At 68.0% G+C, this 17,260-nt stretch overlaps 1 protein-coding gene across 1 annotated transcript; it reads right to left on the reverse strand.

The window, feature by feature from the left end:
- On the reverse strand, window positions 382-12,356 carry CHRNA4 (cholinergic receptor nicotinic alpha 4 subunit). The gene is made up of 6 exons (XM_021077821.1): window positions 12,269-12,356; window positions 10,731-10,882; window positions 7,647-7,691; window positions 7,459-7,568; window positions 3,189-4,461; window positions 382-714 (listed from the first exon to the last, which is right to left on the reverse strand). Exons 1-6 carry the CDS (start codon window positions 12,354-12,356, stop codon window positions 589-591), a joined length of 1,794 nt encoding a protein of 597 aa, XP_020933480.1. The 3' UTR covers window positions 382-588.

The raw sequence follows: 17,260 nt of genomic DNA on the forward strand, positions 1-17,260 counted from the left end.
TTCTAGACTCCCCAGCGCCCGCGGCCCCTCCCCCACGGGACCTGCCCCCTGATTCTCCTCCAGGCAGGACCAGACCCAGCAACTCCACCCCAAGGCCCCATGGGCACGAGACCTGGCTTTTCACTCATTTGCCCAGAAGGACCGAAATAAATGCCCTGCTTGGATCTGCTGGCAAATGACTCTCCTCTGGGGTCAGAGAGCAGGTCCAAGGACCCAAGATGCCCACGCGCGGGGAGGTGGGGGGCGGCCAGGCCGGGCTCAGTGCCTGGGCCTCGAGGACCCAGGTGGGGGGCGCTTGGGGGGCCGGGAGGGGCTGAGGGTCGTGGCCCCTGGAGAGTTTGCCGAGGGTGGGCACATGGGCAGGAGGCCACCACGCTGCCATGCCCCCCATACACTTTAATGACAGCAGGGACACCACCCTGCATGTGGACAAGCCCTGACCGGCCCCAGAGCCGGCCTCCCCCAGGGGCAGCAGCTTCCTCCAAGGCCGCCTCGCAGCAGAAGAAGGGGGGCAATCTGGCGCGTGCGGGGAGCCCCGCGGAGAGCCGAGAACAGCCCGAGAGCCGCTGCGACCCGGCGCCCTGGCCCCTAGATCATGCCGGCCAGCCAGGGCGGCAGGAAGAGGCCGGCGGTGCCCAGCAGACAGACGATGACGAATACCCAGAGGAAGATGCGGTCGACGACCATGGCCACGTACTTCCAGTCCTCCTTCACCTGCGGGCGACACACACGGTCACTCCGGGCCGCCACCCTCAGGCCTTGCCGCAGCCAAGGTCACCAGGGCGCAGGCCTCCTGTCTGAGGCGACGGCCGGGGAAGGGCCCAGAGACACGACCTGCCCAGCTGACGTCTGGACGCAGAAACACTCTGGCCTGCGGGGGGTCGACGCCCTCCGTGGGGGGTGGACCGCAGGGCCACCACGGGAGACAGCGTTTGGCCTCGTGGCCCCGGGACTGCACCTGCCTGGCCTAGTACCTGAGCTCCGAGGAGGAAAGCCAGGGTCCGGCTGTCACGGTGACCTCGTTCCGGGTCAGCTAAAGCTGGGGCACGGGGACCAGGGAGCAGACCCCCATCTGCAGATGGAGCAAGTGAGGCCTGGGCGGGGGCGCCCGCAGCCCCTGGCCGTGCAGGGCGAGGCCCGGGGGGCATCCTGGTAACAGGGCCTGACCCTACCAAGAGCCTGGGGGAGGGGCTCGCGTGGCTGCCCCTGGGTCCCAAGGCCCCTCACAGGTCCGTGGGGTTTCTCAGTCTGTCCCTAAGGCCCCTCGAAGGAGAAGGTCACACGTGAGAGGCAGGCACAGCCCTGTGCTGCGGGCAGACCCTGCGAAGAGCAGCTGCCAGATGGACGGGGGGCTGCACAGGGGTCAGGGGCGGGACCCTGGGAGCGAGGTGGGACACAGACCCTGAGGCCAGAGGGCAGCTGGAGGGAGCTCTGGGCACGGCCCCCGCCGTCGCGCCCATGGACCCTGCGAGGAGGGGGCCCTATGGCCCATCCACAGATGGGGACACTGAGCCCCAGGGCGACGGGGGTCCGGCCACAGCTACACCTCCACCTGGGGTGACCTGGGGCAAAGCCTCAGGAGGCCGCAGGCGGGTCTGGGTGGACAGCAGTGGGCACCTGAGTGACCAGGAAGGACACAGCCCGAGCTCAGGCCATCTGGACACTGACAGCGCCCTCAGGCCTGGGCGAGGGCGGGTGCGGCTCCCCCGTTTTGAGGATTCTTCATGCCGTTTTCTGCTCTGATTTTTTAAAGTAATCGGAGGCATCGTGACGGTTTTAAGCCAGAGCTGAAAGGGCCGCGTTTATTCTCAGGAAACAGGAGCCAACGGGGTCGCTTAGACGCGCGCGCGCCGGACCGCTGTTCCAGGGAGCGGCCCGGCGGGGGGGGGCGGCCTCCGCGCTGCCTTTCAACCGCCCCTCGGAAGATGAAACGCTCGCGGACAAAGCCGCCACCGCCCCATCCCGGGCCGGGTCCTGTGACGTCGGCTGTTCCCCAAAGCCCGGATGACGCTCAGAACCAGAACGGAGCCAGAACGAGGTCACAACAGTGGGGCCGCGAGGCGGGTGGGGGGGTCTGGGGACGAGGGGCCCGCCGGGGCAGAGGACGGCTGAGATCTCTGCTCAGCAGCCCCCAGACCCGCACAGCAGGGTCAGAGTGGCAAGAGCCGGCAGCAAAACGGCCCCAGGCGGAACCTTCCAGAAACCCCCACATGCCTCACAGCCCCTTGGGATTCAGGAGGGTGACTGGGAGACCGGCTCCCTGCTGGGGGGCCTCGGCTACAGAATGACGGTCTCCAGGGATCACACGTGTCCCGTAAACGACCGCAGCCATCCCCCAAGGAGGCCAAGGACCAGGAGGTTCGGGGAGGGAACAAGAGGGTCTCGCCCGCTCCGGGGGCCCGTGTGACGGCCAGGAGGAAGCGGACGTGGAGCAAGGTTGACGCGGCAGGACCGATGCCCAGGTTGAGCAGTAGGTCAGCAAGACCAAGCGGCCCGACCAGTGCCCTCCCCCCTCCCCGACCTTTGCCCTGAACAATAGGGGCTGGGCCATCAGCCTGGCACCCCCTTTGCAGGCACCCCAAGATGTGGCCGGCAGAGCCCGGGCCTCAAGGAGCAGCCCCAGCCCTCCCGGCTCCACAGGGCCCCAGTCTCAGCCGCATTTGAGCACCCACCCTGCACCCCGCCTGGACCCCATGCTTGGTCTGCCCAGCTTGGCGTGGGGGTGCTGCCAGAGGGGCAGGGCTGTGTCCTGGGCCTGAACGCCCCTCCTCCCCAGGCTACGCGGCCCCTTCCTGGCTCTCCTCCGTGCCTCTCACCCCAACTGCAGAGCCCAGACGCCCCAGCCGCCACCCAGGGGCCCAGGGGCGCAGTGTTGGGCCGAGGTCAGAGGGAGGCGCTCTCCAGGTACAGAGGGTGCTGCTGGCCCCCAACCCCGGCTGCAGACTCCCTGGCCCTGAGGCTCAAAGGGAACACCCCGAGATCCACCCTGCCGACCGACTGCGCTGCCGCCCCAAGGCCCCTGGCTGGTGCTGGAGGCTTGGGAAGGGGGAGCAGGCAAGGCAGGGGCCCCAGCCTGAGCGGCCGGGTCTGGGCCCTGGTTTCTGGGGTTTTCGCCAGCCGCGCCGCGCCCTCCCTCAGAGTGGATAGGGCAGTGGGCCCCGAGCGCCGCGGCCGCGGCAGGGACTCACCGAGAAGTCCGTGTCTTCCGCCTTCAGGTGATCCGCGATGTACTGGACGCCCTCGACCGCCCGCACCAGGGCCGGAGACAGGGGCGGGGGCGGCGCTCTGGCTCGGGGGGCCTGGAGGGCCGTGCTGGGGACCCCGGGCCCCTTCCTGCACTTGCATTCGCAGGGGGAGGCCTGGTCTGGGGGCGGGAGCTCGGCCGAGGGGGCCTTGGTCAGAGAGGCCGGGGCGGCGGTGGCGGCGGCGGCGGTGGCGTCGTCGTCGTGCGCCGGGCCGTCGGCCTGGGCAGCGCCTTCCCCTCGGGGAACGCAGGGCTGGAGGCTCCGAGACCGGCACCGCACGCCGCCCTCCGGCGCTTCGCTGGGGCTGGACACGTGCTGGACGCTCAGGGACCTGGCCTTGGCGAGCCCCGGGGCCCGGGGGCCGGCGGGAGGGGGGCCCGGCCCCGGCGAGGGCTGCGGCGGCGGCGGCGCGGGGCCGCTGTCCGGCTCGCCCGGGGGCTCGGGCCAGAAGCGCGGGGCGCCGGCCCCCTTGTGCACGGACTCGATGAGCCGCCGGCAGTTGTCCTTGACCACGGACGGCCGCTTCATGAGCAGCAGGCGCGGCACGAGGTCCAGGAAGACGCGGCGGACCCAGGCGGGCATGGTGTGCGTGCGCGGGGAGCGGTGGTGCACGTTGAGCACGAAGACGGTGATGACGATGGAGAGAGTGACGAAGACCATGGTGAAGAGCAGGTACTCGCCGATGAGCGGGATGACCAGCGAGGTGGACGGGATGATCTCGGTGATGAGCAGCAGGAAGACGGTGAGCGAGAGCAGCACCGAGATGCAGAGCGTGACCTTCTCGCCGCACTCGGACGGCAGGTAGAAGACCAGCACCGTGAGGCAGGAGATGAGCAGGCAGGGCAGGATGAGGTTGACGGTGTAGAAGAGCGGCAGGCGGCGGATGACGAAGGCGTAGGTGATGTCGGGGTACACCTCGGCGCAGCACTCGTACTTGCGGGTGTTGTAGGTGCCCACGGCGTCCACGATGACCCACTCGCCGCTCTCCCAGAAGTCCAGCTGGTCCACGCGGCTGTGCATGCTCACCAGGTCGATCTTGGCCTTGTCGTAGGTCCAGGACCCGAACTTCATGGTGCAGTTCTGCTGGTCGAAGGGGAAGAAGGTGACGTCGATGCTGCAGGAGCTCTTGTAGATGGCGGGGGGCGTCCACTGCACGCGCCCGTCGTGGAAGAGGTGGGCCTTGGTCAGGTGCGTGACGGCGAAGTCCCCGTCGGCGCTGCGCGGAGAGAGAGCCACGTGAGGCGCCTGCCGCCCTCCCCCGGGGCGACACGCCGCCCGGACGCTGCCCGACGCCCACGCTGGCTGCAGGGGATGCCCGACTGTGGGCTGGAAAGGCCGCCCGGGCCGCATCGAGGGCCCTGGGGACCCTGTGGTTCCCCCTGGGGCTGGGCAGAAGCCACCACCGGCTCCAGACCGGGCGTGTCGGTGACGCTGAGCCCGCCCTGCTCCCTCCCTACCGAGCCCCAAACTCAGAGGTGGGAAGGACCCCCCTTCCTGCACAGGCGAGGGCTCCAGGGCCCATTGAGGCAAAGACTGGGTGCCGCTGCCCCGCCCCCCGCGTCCCCGAGCTGGACCTGGACCCCATCTGTCACACTCCAGGCCATCGGCCCTCCTGTCTGAGGCGCCTGTGCGCAGGCCTGGGAGGCGCCAGTACTCGGGGCTGCCGTCCCGGCCCCTCCCCTGGTGGGCAGAGCACCAGCCCCGGGCCTGGGCCTCCGGATGGCCACGGGCCCTCGATTTTCTCCTCCAAAGTCACCCACAGGGGTGGGAGGGGGGCCGGGGAGCACGTCGGCAGGATGAGAAGTGAGGACACAGGGACACCTGCCCACAGCCCCCGAGAGCCCTGTCGGCCCCCAGAGTCAGCCACTCTCCTCTCGGTCCCGAGCGGGTGTGGCCTGGGCTGCAGGGGCCACTCGGACCATGTCTGGCGCCCACTGAGGGGTGGACCCAGGCCCTCAGGCAGCCCTGCAACTTCAGCTCTGAGATGTGGACGGACGCCTCTTCTCCTGCCTGAGGACACTCCGTGGACAGCTGGTCCCAGGACCGAGGACCACTGGACAGCGGCCACCATGCTCTGTCTTTGCGCTCCCGTGCCGAGGGCGCGGCCAACCCCAGCAAGGTCCTCACGGGGCCCAGGGCCAGTCCTTCGCTCTGCATGTGGGACCCAGCCGCCCAGCAGCCCCAGGAAGGAGCAGCTCGTCCCAGGGAAAGCTGTCGCCACCACACAAAGTCCCGTCCCTCTCTGCACAGCTGGCTCCCCGTGCCAGGGGACAGAGCACCACCCCACAGAGCTGTGTCCCCAGGAAGCCCAGGAGGAATGGACAGCGGGACAGAACCACCCAACTGGGCTTGCCACAGGGAGCCGCGGCCCACGCTGGGTGGGAGAGAGGGAGCCCCCCCGGGCAGCCCAGGTTCCCGCTCCAGGAGTTAGATGCCCATCTGCGTGGGACCCGCTGCCTGAAGGGCTGGCATAGGGAAGACCCCAGGGTACAGCATGGTCTCAGGCACATCCCCGACCTCGAAGGGGTGCCCCAGAGCTTTTAGAAAAGCCGCCCCCGCTCCTCACCCAGCAGCCTGGGAGCACCCCTTGGCCACGCTCAAGGGCACACGGGCCTGGCCAGTAGCCACCCGCTGCCCCTGGCAACGGGCCTCCTCAGTGGCCACGGCCGGGCCAGTATCAGCCACCAGCCCCGAGACCCAGCCCCATCCGAGGGCCTCAGTGTCCATCACAGCCCCCGAGAGAAGCTGGGGGTGTAGCCCACTACCCGACATGTCTGGGCAAGGAGGTGAGAGAAGGAGGGGATTTGGGGGTGGCCCCCCGCCTCCAGGGCTGCCGTCCTGTGGGGTCTGCTGGGATCCCAGAGCGGCTTTGCCATTGGTACCATCCTACCTAGGGATGTTCTGCTGGTCCCGGAGCACAAGTGCTCCTGGTACCTTCTCTGGATCAAAGAGCCACTTTGGCAGATTAGCGGTAGGTCCTGGGGGGCCAGGCGGCTGGGAGAGCTGAGTGTGGACCCAGGGAGACCAGGGGCTGGAGGACCCCAGGGTAGCTTTCAGAGGGAGAGCGGAGAGCCTGACCCGCCCTCCACCTGACAAGCTGACACCCCCCCACTTAACGCAGCCCCAAAAATCATCTCTGAGCTCCCTCCCGTGCAGCCACTCTGCCCGCTACCATTAGTGGAATCAATTCAGTTGGAAGAGGAGCCCGATCGTTCTTAATCAAATAGCAGCATTTTGTAGGTCAGCCCCAAGCCCGGGGGCCCAGGAGGGGCTTTTGTGCAGAGCGCTGGGGTCTTGCTGGGAAGGCAGGGGGCTGCGCGCAGACGCTGAGGTCGGAGGGAAGCCAGCACTCCGTGGGCTTTCTTTGTAAGTGCGGCGGGGGCTCTGCCGCCTGGGCCGAGTCTGGATCTGCCAGCGCGGATCCGGTTCAGAGGGAGCTGGCCCGGCAGTGACACAGCAGAGCCGGGGGACACGAGAGGACGTCAGGCTGCCCCAAGGTCAGGGACCACACGAGGGTCCCGGGAAGGACAAGTTCAAGGACACCGGTCCGCTGGAGTCCACTGTTTGCCACGGCCGTGCCCGTAAAACCCTGGGTCCCCAGCACAGAGACATCCTCAAACAATCAGATTTCATCTCAGCTTCACAGGAGCCCGGACGCAAGGCCCAGACAGAGGCTTTGTTTGCTGGAGTGTGATGAGCCGGGGCCTGGGGACTTCGGTGACGTCTGTGCAGGAGCTGCGAGCACAGAGGGAAGGGCAGGGCACGAGCCGGGCCAGGCAGGTGCTCTGGGGCTTCCTCTCCCCTTCCCAGAGCTCCCCAGGCAGCTGCCCTTTGTTCCAGTTGAGCTGTGTGTGCTGGGGCCACGTCCCTGCCAGGGACAGAGCCCGGAAATGACTCCAGATCCCAGGGGAGCCGCAGCAGCAGGGCCCCAGTCATCCTGGGAAGGGCTCCGACCCGTCCCGGCCCCAGGAGAGAGACTGAGCCCCACCCCCCGCCGTGTCTGTGCTGCTGTGTCCCGCCCCCCTCTCCCCGCCCCGCCGCCAACACCCTCCGCTGCTCCCTCTTCCTCCCCCCAAGCTCAGCCTGGACCCTGGCGCCAAGGGGGCCGCACACACATGCCAGCCTCTTGCTCAGCGTCTCACAGGAGCCGCGGGGCTGGGGCACCGCAGGGGTCAGGCCCCTGCCAGGCCTGCCCGCCAAGCGCCCGGCTCACTTGTTGTACAGGACGATGTCAGGCCGCCAGATGAGCTCGGAGGGGACGCGGATGGAGGTCACGTTCTCGTAGTCAGCAGGGTCCCAGCGAAGCTTGTAGTCGTGCCACTCCTGGGGGAGGGGAGGAGAGAGGTGGGGTGGGGGGGTGGGAGGGCGCCGGGGGGCCGGGGGGGAGGTCCTCCCACTCACCTGCTTCACCCACACGTTGGTCGTCATCATCTGGTTCTTCTCATCCTGGGACACGGAGGAGAGGAGGAGGTGACCCTCGGGTGGGCGACAAAGTTTCCTCGCCCACAGGGACAGCCAGGAGCTGACCCTAGGGAGTGGGGGAGCTCAGGAGGGAGAGAGCGCCTCGTCCCTGAAGGCAACCAAGCCCAGGATGGCGGCCGGAGGAGACTCAGGGCCGCGGGGACAAGGCCTCCCGAGCTTCTCCAGGAAGAGAAGGAGGGCAGGGTTCGGACGACGTCACAGCTGCCCACCTGCACCCCTCCCAGGGCCCCGCCCGCCTGGCCAGGCAGCTGCCCTGCAGAAGGGCCCTGGTGAGCTGGCACGCCCCTCCCACTACCCCAGAGCCACCCTACTCACTGGCCAAGCAGGGCCCTGGTCCAACTGCCCATCTAGGACCCGAGCCTCAGGCCCTGGAGGTGGACAGCAAGGGGCTGAACAAGTGAGGTGCGAGCAGAGGCCCGGCAGGCTCATCCCCAGGTCACTGGGAGGCCACCTGTCCCAGCGCACAGAGCGGACCATGCACCCTGAGGTCCCTTCCAGTCTCCCCCCTCCCTCCTGCACCCCCGCTTCCATGGCCTTCCTCGGTCCCGTTCCCGGAGTGCAGACAGGAGAAGGGAGCCCGGGTGCGGGGACGCAGGGGTCTGTGGGGACAGAAAGCCTCAGAGTCCTCACGCCCTGCTCTGGGGCTGCTGAGCTGACCTCCAGGAACCACAGCCACACCACAACCACTCAGAGCGGGGCTGGGCGGGGGTTGGCTCCTGGCCCAGGCTTGGGGTCGGGGTGCTCGGCAGCTGATGATGAGAGGACCCCTCAGAGAGCAGGTGCCTGCGGGGACCCGAGGTGGTGGCACAGGGTCTGGACACAGGGCACGGGGAGTGGCTCCCTGACAAGACTCTTCCTGCTCTGCAGGCCCAATCTTTGCGCTCACCCGCCCCAGACCTGAGACACGCAGGCCACGGGGACAACTGCTGAGGCCAAGGACACCCAAGGCCAGTGGAGCAAGAAAAACGCCCGAGCCTGGACCAGGTCGGGGGTGGGGCTGTGTCCAAAGGCCTCCCCGTGCTTCCCCCAGGGGACAGGCCACGGGAGCGGCCCTGGCACTGCCCTTGGCCTGCTCTCCGGCAGGGCCACCTGGGACAGGCCGCCGGAGGATGCTGGATCAGTGTGACCTGAGCGGGGCCCGGACACCTCATCCAAGGACTTCGGCAGAGCAGTCCCGCAGTGCGGCCCTCGCCCTGCGCCTGCCCTTCCCTCTGGGCAGCCCTGCCCTGCCCTGCCCCTCCCCCACCCCAGGCTCAGGACAGGCTTCAAGGTGGCGGGGCCTGGCCTCCTTCCCCACGTGCCTGTCTGTCCCCCCCGCCCCGCAGCTGTCCCCCAGGCACCCGTGTGACGTGCCCTCCGCATACTCAGGGGCGGGAAACATCAGCCCGGGACCCAGAAGCACCCAGGGATTCCTCAGCCTCCTCGGCAGGCATGAACGTGAACTTGCACGTTCATGCGCTCAGCCCTGGGCACAGACCTGCCGCAAACACCCGGGCCCCACAAAGAGCCGGGCAGAGAGAGGCGAGGGGCGGCCCCTTCCACAGAGGTCAGCTCCCAGGACGAGCACCTGCACACACGCGTGCGCAGGCATGTCCACGGACAGCAGAGCCCGGCAGCGGCTCCCATCCTTGGGGCCTCGGGCGGGTCCCTGGCCGGCATCTGGGAGCTGTCGTGCTCCAGGCCCAGTCTTTCCTGGACAAACTCGGGAGACGTGGCAATATGGGGGCGATGGGACAGCCCCGGGAGCTCAGGCGGGAGGCCAGGCCGGGGTGCCGCCGGCCCAGAACACGCGGCCACGGCCGCCACCGGGAACAGCATTTGCAAGCGGTGGCGGAACCCCACGATCTCACATTGCCTTCCAGCTGCACCCCAGCCAGGAGTTCCTTACAGGGAGCGCCTGAGGCTGGTTCCAGGAGGTCTGAGGTCACGGGCCTGGACGGCATGACTGACTGGGTCTCTGCTAAGGGGGCCCACGCGCGGCCCTTCCTGTCCACGCGAATGTGGCCACAGCCCCTCCCACCTCCCAAAGCCCCTCAGACCAACATTGCTCGCTCAGCCCCAGATGGCACCGTCCCCCTCACCCGTTCCTCAGGTGAGAAGATCAGGGCACCAAGGGTCACCAACATGCCGGGCACGAGCCTGGAACCAACCAGGGCCTCCAGACTCCAGAGCGGGAGGCTCTGCCCTCACGGGGCCTACCTGGGGGTGGGGTCCCAGCAGAGGAGTGGGGGAGGCGGGTGGAGACACCGCCTGGCCCTGTGGCTGGACCAGTCCCAGCTCCTTCCGTGGGGCCAGAGCTGCCTGTGGGTCCTCGTGTGGAGGCTCCAGCCCAACCCAGCCGCTGCGCACCTCCGAGGGGCCAGGGAAGCGGGCTCCCCAGGCCCCCTCCCCGCCAGCCGGAGCCCACATGCCAAGGCCCTGGGGACGCTGCCCCGAGCTGTCAGACCCACAGGGCGGCCCCACCCTGGCTGGATGCCCAGCTCCCCCAGAGCTGTGGCCACTCGGAAGCTGGACTCACAGCCTCTCCCCAGTAGCCTCCTTGGTCCTCAACTGAGAAGGTCAACACACCCCCGATGGACAGCCTGACTCGCCAGGACACCTGTCCCAGACCGGTGGACAGTGTGGGGCCTCCTAAACCAGGTCGAGGTCAGGGTCTTGCCAGGGCACCGCAGCCCCTCCCCGACTCGGTGCCACAATTCACACAAAAGCCCCTGCAGCTCTGTCACTGGGTCTGCAGAGCTGTTTTCTGCTTCTGAGGGTGGTGGCTCTGACCCCCTGCGGAGGGGGTGGAAAGGCCAGGGCCTGGGGCGGCTGCACAGAACCTGCCTTGCCTCCCACTGGCTGTGCAGGGCTCGGACACACACACGGCCCTCCCCGCTCCTCCAGGCTCCCCCAGCCCTGGGGCCACCCCCAGGCCAGCCTCTTCCCTGACATGGTGCTTCCTTCAGGTCCACATGTGGCAGCCCCACCCGGAGGTCCCCCCACCCCAGCCCTGGCACCTACCACGTCAATGAGCTGTGCAATGGACAGGCCGAAATGCACAAGGACGACATCCGAGATGTTGGCCACGGGCCGGGACCACTTGTTGTAGCCAGAGAAGAGCTTCTTCAGCAGCCGTTCTTCCGCGTGGGCCCGGGTCTCCACGTGGCTGCTGGCTGCGGGGACAAGCAGGTGTGCCACTCCAGGGCAGGGGACGGTGGCCATCCTAGCTGCCCCTCCGGCCTCCCGCCAGGCCATGCTCAGCCCCTGGTCTCCCTTCTGGGTCCTCAGGGCTCAGCCCTCCTACCCCAGGACCTTTGCACATGCTGCCCTACGTGCGGCCAGTTTCTCCTCCTCCCCCGGGTCTATAATGCAACTTCTGCAGAGGGGCCTCCCCAGCACCTGGCCTCCCCATGAACGTGGACCACTGACACCAAGGAGCCCATTCGGAAGCCTCCCCGTGGGACCGTGGCTGTGGGAGGGTGCTGCACCTCTAAATGCTAGCAGAGTCCTGAGACCCTTGCCTCAGAGCGCAAGGTGGCGGTGACTGCATGACATGAAGGGACAAGGGGCAGTGGGGGCAGGCCAGGCAGGGATATGGAGGAAGGGGAGTGAGGGTCTGGCCACCGAGAGCCTGTTTCCTGGGGCTGCAGCAGCCCCAAGCCATCACCCAGGGAGAACCGTGCCCTGGCGCCTAAACGGCACTGGAAGCCCAGGCCCTGACAGTGAACACAGCACCCTGTGTTCTCGGACAGACACACACAGCCTGCTCTCAATGACCAGGTCTGAAGCGGGCCTGGGGAGGGGGTCCCCTCGTCCAGCCCAGCCCACTGGCCCATCTGTGGTCCTAGGACTTCCTGGTCGCCTGGGGCCACTGCATGATGGAGGGGTTTGAGGAGGGGGACAGAAGACCCCTGCCACCCTGCTCTTTGCACTGACTCGCGGACAGGACCTCAGGAGGGCATTTTCAAGGCCCCCTGGGATCCTAGACCCCAGGACCCTTCACTCCAGCCCAGAGCCCCAGGCTTGTTCTTCTTGTCCCTCCGGCAGTGAGGCGGGGAGAGGGGTTAAATTCCCTCCACTCACCCTTCGAGAGCAAAGTGGCCTCCCAGGGGACGGGAGGAGGGAGCCTGAACTTCCTGGGGGGCCCTTCCAAGGGCTGAGGTCACCCCTCTGATCCCCCAAATCGCGGGCCCAGGGGAGGGGGCGGTGCGCGGGAGTCTGGGGGGGAATTTGGCAGAATGAATAAATGCCGGGCGGCGAGAAGGGCCGGGCCTCTCTCCATCCAAGTTGGAGCTTCTCGGTCCAGCGACAGAAGCAGCACCTCACACCCACCCAAAGCCCCGTCCCCCATCGCCGGTGAGTCAACTCCTTCCTCGCCGGGCTCGGCTCGCGCTGCGGGACAGCCTGGGCGCCCCGGGGGTGGGCAGCCTCCGCGGCCGCCCCGTTGCGCGCACCCGCGGCCGGGACCGCAGCCGGGAGCCTCCCTTCCTCGGGTTCCCGAGGCCCGAGGCCGCCCTGAACCGGGCGGAAGGGGGTCCGCCCGGCGCTCGCAAACTTACCGGGCAGGAGGCCGGCGCCCAGCAGCAGCAGCAGCGGCGGCAGCAGCACTGGCGGCGGCGGCGGCGCCCCCGGGCCCCCGAGCTCCATGGCGCACCGAGCGGTCTCTAGATGCGGGCGGCTCCCCGCTCCGCCGCTCCCCTGCTCCGGGCTCCGCGCGCGCCCAACTTCATCTGCGCCGGCCGCTCGCTCCGCCGGGCCTGGCTCGGCCGCTCCTCCCGCGGGGCGCGGCGGCGACACCCGGCCGGGAGCGCGGGGCTGTGGGCAGAGGCGCGGTCCCGCCCGGACCTGCCCGCCTCCAGCCGGGCGAGGGGGAGGGGAAGGGGAGGGAGGGGAGGGAGGGGAGGGGGGGAGGGAGGGGAGGGAGGAGGGAGCGGCAGGGAGGGCGAGGACCGGGGGAGGGGGAGGAGCAGGGGGACGGCCCGCAAGCGACAGGGGACGCGGAGGCTTGGCTCGGCCCCGCGCGGGGGTAAAGTTTCCTGCGACCTCCTGGGGCTGGGACGTGCCCCAGCCATGGGTGGGGGCCCGGTAGTCACCGCCTGCGACTAGGAGATTCCGGTGTGGTCCGGTTTGCCAACCACGAGACACTCAGGGCCCCCAGCTCTGCCACCCTGTCGCCTGCCCGGAGAGCCTCCTCTCACCCAGGGCCTCCAGGCGCTCGGGGGGCGCCCCGCGCGCCTCTGGTCAACTTCATCCCCCACCCCCCGCCCCCATCTGCAGTTTGGAAATCCAGGTCCTTCCTGGTCTTCCCCAAGGAGGCGGTCAAGACAGAGCCCACCCCCAACCAGCGGGCCCCTGCTGACCAGGAAACGTCCAGGGAAGCCTGCCCCCCCCCCCGCCCCCACAGCCAGCTTTCCGGGGGGTGGGGGACGGGAAGGACCCTAACGCCCCGCCCCTGCCCCGAGAAGCCGCTTCTTGCTGCCTCCGAGCCTGGGCTGGGGCCCGCAGCCCCCACTTCTGCACCGTGTGCAGGCCGTGGACTGCGCAGCCGCGAGGGCAGCCCCCCATCCCATGCGTGGTGGGCAGCTGCTGAGGGGCGGCCACGGAGGCTCCTGGGCCCAGTGCCCGGACAACAGACCCGAGGCGCCCTGGGCTAGTCTTGAACAATATCAGCAGCAACAGGGATGCTGGGACTGCCGCTCGCTCGTGTCCGGCAGGGACTCCGCCCTCAGGTGGGTGGTGGTAGCCACAGACCAAGCAGCAGGGGCTCAGAGGAGGGGCCGGGAGGGGCTGCGTTGTGCAGCAGAACCACAGTCTGCGGGCACCCCTCCCCAGAATCACAGGCCTGGCAGCCATCCCTGGGCACCGCAGCCGCCTGGGCTCTGCAGGGGGTCGGAGCCCCAGACGGAGCCCTGTGTCCACGGAGTGGGCCGGAGAAGGAGGCGTGGAGACCTCCCGCTGCTCCCGCCTGGGTGCCCACCCTCAAGGGGCTGAAAGCCCAGCTTGTGTTCTCTCCCTGGTCCCCACCCCTCACAGGCAATGCTCTGCAAGTAACGGCAGCGGTGGCAGCTTCCAGCAGCAGTGGTCCCCGCCCCCCATCCCCTCAGCTGCAGCCCCTCCCCTCTGGTCTCCCCCACCCCTCCCCCTCTTCCTCTCCCTCCTCTCCCCCGCCTCCTCATCTCCACTGCTCCTCCCCCATCTCCACTCCCCCTCCCCCAGCCCTCCTGCCCTCTGACCCCGGTTTAGCTCAGACGCCTCTCAAGATTGCTCTGAGGCCTCCAGGGCTCCCCTCGCAGAAGCTATCTGGCTGCTCTGGCTGGTGCCTGCAAATAGGGCTTTCAAAATGCCTGGCCTTGAGCAGTGACCCGTCTCAGCAGGGGTGGTGGCCTCCACCCTGTCCACGGACTTCCTAGGTGCCGCCCAAAGCCAGTGAGACACATGGGTGCAGCTCCCACAGCACCCCTGTGAGGCGAGCTCTTTTGTCACCTGTGTGTCCCAGTGAAGAAATGGACGGACAGAGGGGTTATGCCCCATGCCAAGGTGATGGAGTCAGTGCCAGGGCTCTAATGGGCCAGCCATCTGGCTTCAGGGTCTGCACCCTGCCTCCGGCGTGGCGTGTGCCAGGGCTGGCCCTTGCCCCGCCAGGCTGGACCTCCTGGGGGAACCCCATGGTGCCCTCTCCTGAAGCCAGGAGGCCGGCCCTCTGGGAGACCTTCCGGACCACCCCAGCCCCCACGCAGCAGGGCACTGGGCCACACAAGGTTCAGAACCTGCCAAGCCCTCAGGGCAGGGAAAGGGCAAGTCCTGGTGGCTCCCAGGTGTGTTCTTGGCCCATCCCTGCTCCAGGGCGTCCCGGAGCTGAAGGTGCCTTGCCCAGTGCCCTGCAGAGCAGAACCCACACTCCTCTCTTAGTGACAGAGGCCAGCCACACTCCAGTCCTTCTGCAATCTCCCCCAGCAGCCTCAGCATCCCTGGGAGGCAGAGCTCAATGTCACCTCGCCTGGCAACCGGGACAGTGCAGTGTGTCATTGGCGTATAAGGTGGTATTGCCTTGTCCGGTCACCCTAGCGCACTCTCCCTGTCTTTTGGGATAAAGATGGTCCCTAAAGCCTCTGCCTTTGGGCTTCTCTCTCAGGACCAAAACCTGGGTGCTCCTGCGAATGTTTAGCTGGAGTCAGAGGACGGCAATCTTCAATCCCTGAGGGCTTCCTGGAGGAAGAGGCACCCAGGAACACAGCCGGGGGCGGTGGGTGTCTGCTCCTAGCCATGCCCAGAAAATCACCTGGGGAGTTTGCATTCCAGATCCGGGCCCCACCCTCAGGGATTAGCCCGCCTGGACCGAGGCTCCCCACCTCCATCTGACAGCCGCCTCCAGGCAACCCTGAAGCGGCAGGCCTGGAACTTAGAGCTGCTCTGGCCCAAGGACCCCTGCAGAGGATCAGGCCGGGGGCCCCCCCTAACCTGGCATCCAGGTCCGGGCAGGCTGCTGGCACTATCGGGGGCTGAGTGGGGAGGGAGCGCTGCCTCTTCCCCCGCCCCTCGGCCGGCTCACACAGTCGAGGAGGTGGCGCGCCGAGGCCATTCCCACAGGTGAGTCCAGGCGCTGGCAGCAGGCCCGCATCTCCTGGCGCTCAGGCCGGGCGGGGGTTAGCGCCGGCGCGCAGCACAGCCCACGTCCGCACACTCCCCACGTCTGTCCAACCTCGTTCGCCTTTCCCCATGGATCTGCTAATGCAGCAAGATTAATCAGGCCTAACTCGTTCATTTGCACGGCCCTCCCTCCCCACCTGCGCCGGCTGGAGGCTGGAAGGCACTCGTCTCAGGAACCCAGTCATCCCCGAAGCTGCAGCAGCTTCTTACTCAGACCGCCAGGCCCCTCCCGCGCTGCTCCTGGAAGGGCTGTTTCCCAGGAAAGGAAAACCCCCAATTCACAAGCAAATGAGACCGGCCTGTGGGGAGCGGGGGGGGGGGGGGGGGGGAAGGGGGGAGGTGGGGGGAGACAGCTCCCAGCCCCAAGCCTTTGTGGCAGGAATGGTGCCCTCAGAGGTGATCCTGGGGGTGGGGGGCCGGGAGGGAGGAGGAAGGACAGGGACGAGGTCGTCGATGCTCCCCCACGCCCTTCTTTCTCTCTTTCCGCCCCTTTCTTTCTCCCCCCCCCCCACCTCCGGCCCAGGACGAAGGGGAAGGGCCTCTGCGGCCCAGCCTCTCCCTCCACCCGGTCCCAAGGACATCTCCATGGTAACCAGTGATTGGCAGAAACCGGGATTGGAATTAACGGTGGGAGCTTAGGCTGGGTCAGGAAGGCAGGCAGCAGGGCGCCGGGTAGGGACCCAGAGCGGGACCCAAGGGCACTTCAGCAGCCCAAGTGAGCCCAGGGGCAATGGTGCCCAGGAGGCAGGGGTCCTGCCTGTACCCACCCAGCCCCAGGGGCCACTCTCCTCCTGCCTTCCCGTCAGGCCTCACCCACGGGCCAGGGACTGTCCCTCCCTTCGCCTCCTCTGTGGTCCCGGCTCTCAGCACCACAGACAGCGCCACCCCGGCTCCAGCCTCACTCCTGGGGCTCCTGGGTGAAGGCCCATCCCGAGGCTCTGTTTGTGCCCGTCTCTTTTAGGAAAAGTTTTGAAAGCCGACAAAGGCAGGAGGAATGTGAGAATCGGGGCCACTTCTCCAAAGGGGCCACGCCCTCATCTGCCCCGAGTTGCAAATGCCTCAAACCAGGCCTCTGACGGGTGCCCTTGCTGACCAGCTGGAGGCCACTCAGATGCTGGGACGAGGGGTGGGAGAGAAGGGACAGGGCAGCTGAGAGCCCTTACAGCTAGAAAAGACCAAGCGTCTTCCTCTGGGGGGCGGACTGGACATCCGCACGGAGGAAGCAAAGCCCTGGCCCGGCCTGAGACACGGGCAGTTCCTCCTGCAGGTTCTGGACTTAAGCCGTGACCCTGAGCTGCGCTGGCCAAGATCAAGGCCTGCCGCCCCGGCAGATCGCCTGCTGATGTCGGGACCCTGGCGGAGGATGTGCTGACAGGTGCCTTTCTGCCAGGGCTCCTGGGCCTCCTCCCCCGAAACCACTCTGACCGGGGCTGGGCCCGGCTCCCCAACCTTCAGGAGCAGCCCCGCCACGGCCGGGCTTCCCGCGAGCTGGACTCTGTCGTCCGACACCTTCCAGTGTCTTTTCAGGCATTGATCCAACTTTGGCCAGGCTCCAGTTTCACACCCCACGCGCCTCTGCCCCACCCGTGCCCGCCTCTCTGCTCAGTAGTTCATTATCTACAAACACACTCCGGAGGGGCCCCGATGCCCTGCAGGGTGAGGACGCGGCTGGTGAGAACTGAGTTCAGGGCCGCGTGCTGCTCCCCAGGCCTCCGTTGGCCCGGGGAGCTCGGCGGGTGGTCAGGCTGCCCCTCCCAGCCAGCACCTCTCTGAGCTCCGTTTCCAGGGCCGTGAAGTGGGAGCAGGAAGTCCTCGCTCGTGGGGCCGCCGTGTGGCTGGAGGAGTCCGGCCGGCCTGCACGTGGTGCCTGGCCCTGTGTCTGGCAGATGCTGAATCGTTGCTGC

This window comes from Sus scrofa, chromosome 17, assembly GCF_000003025.6.
Source record: "Sus scrofa isolate TJ Tabasco breed Duroc chromosome 17, Sscrofa11.1, whole genome shotgun sequence".
NCBI classification, from domain to species: domain Eukaryota; kingdom Metazoa; phylum Chordata; class Mammalia; order Artiodactyla; family Suidae; genus Sus; species Sus scrofa.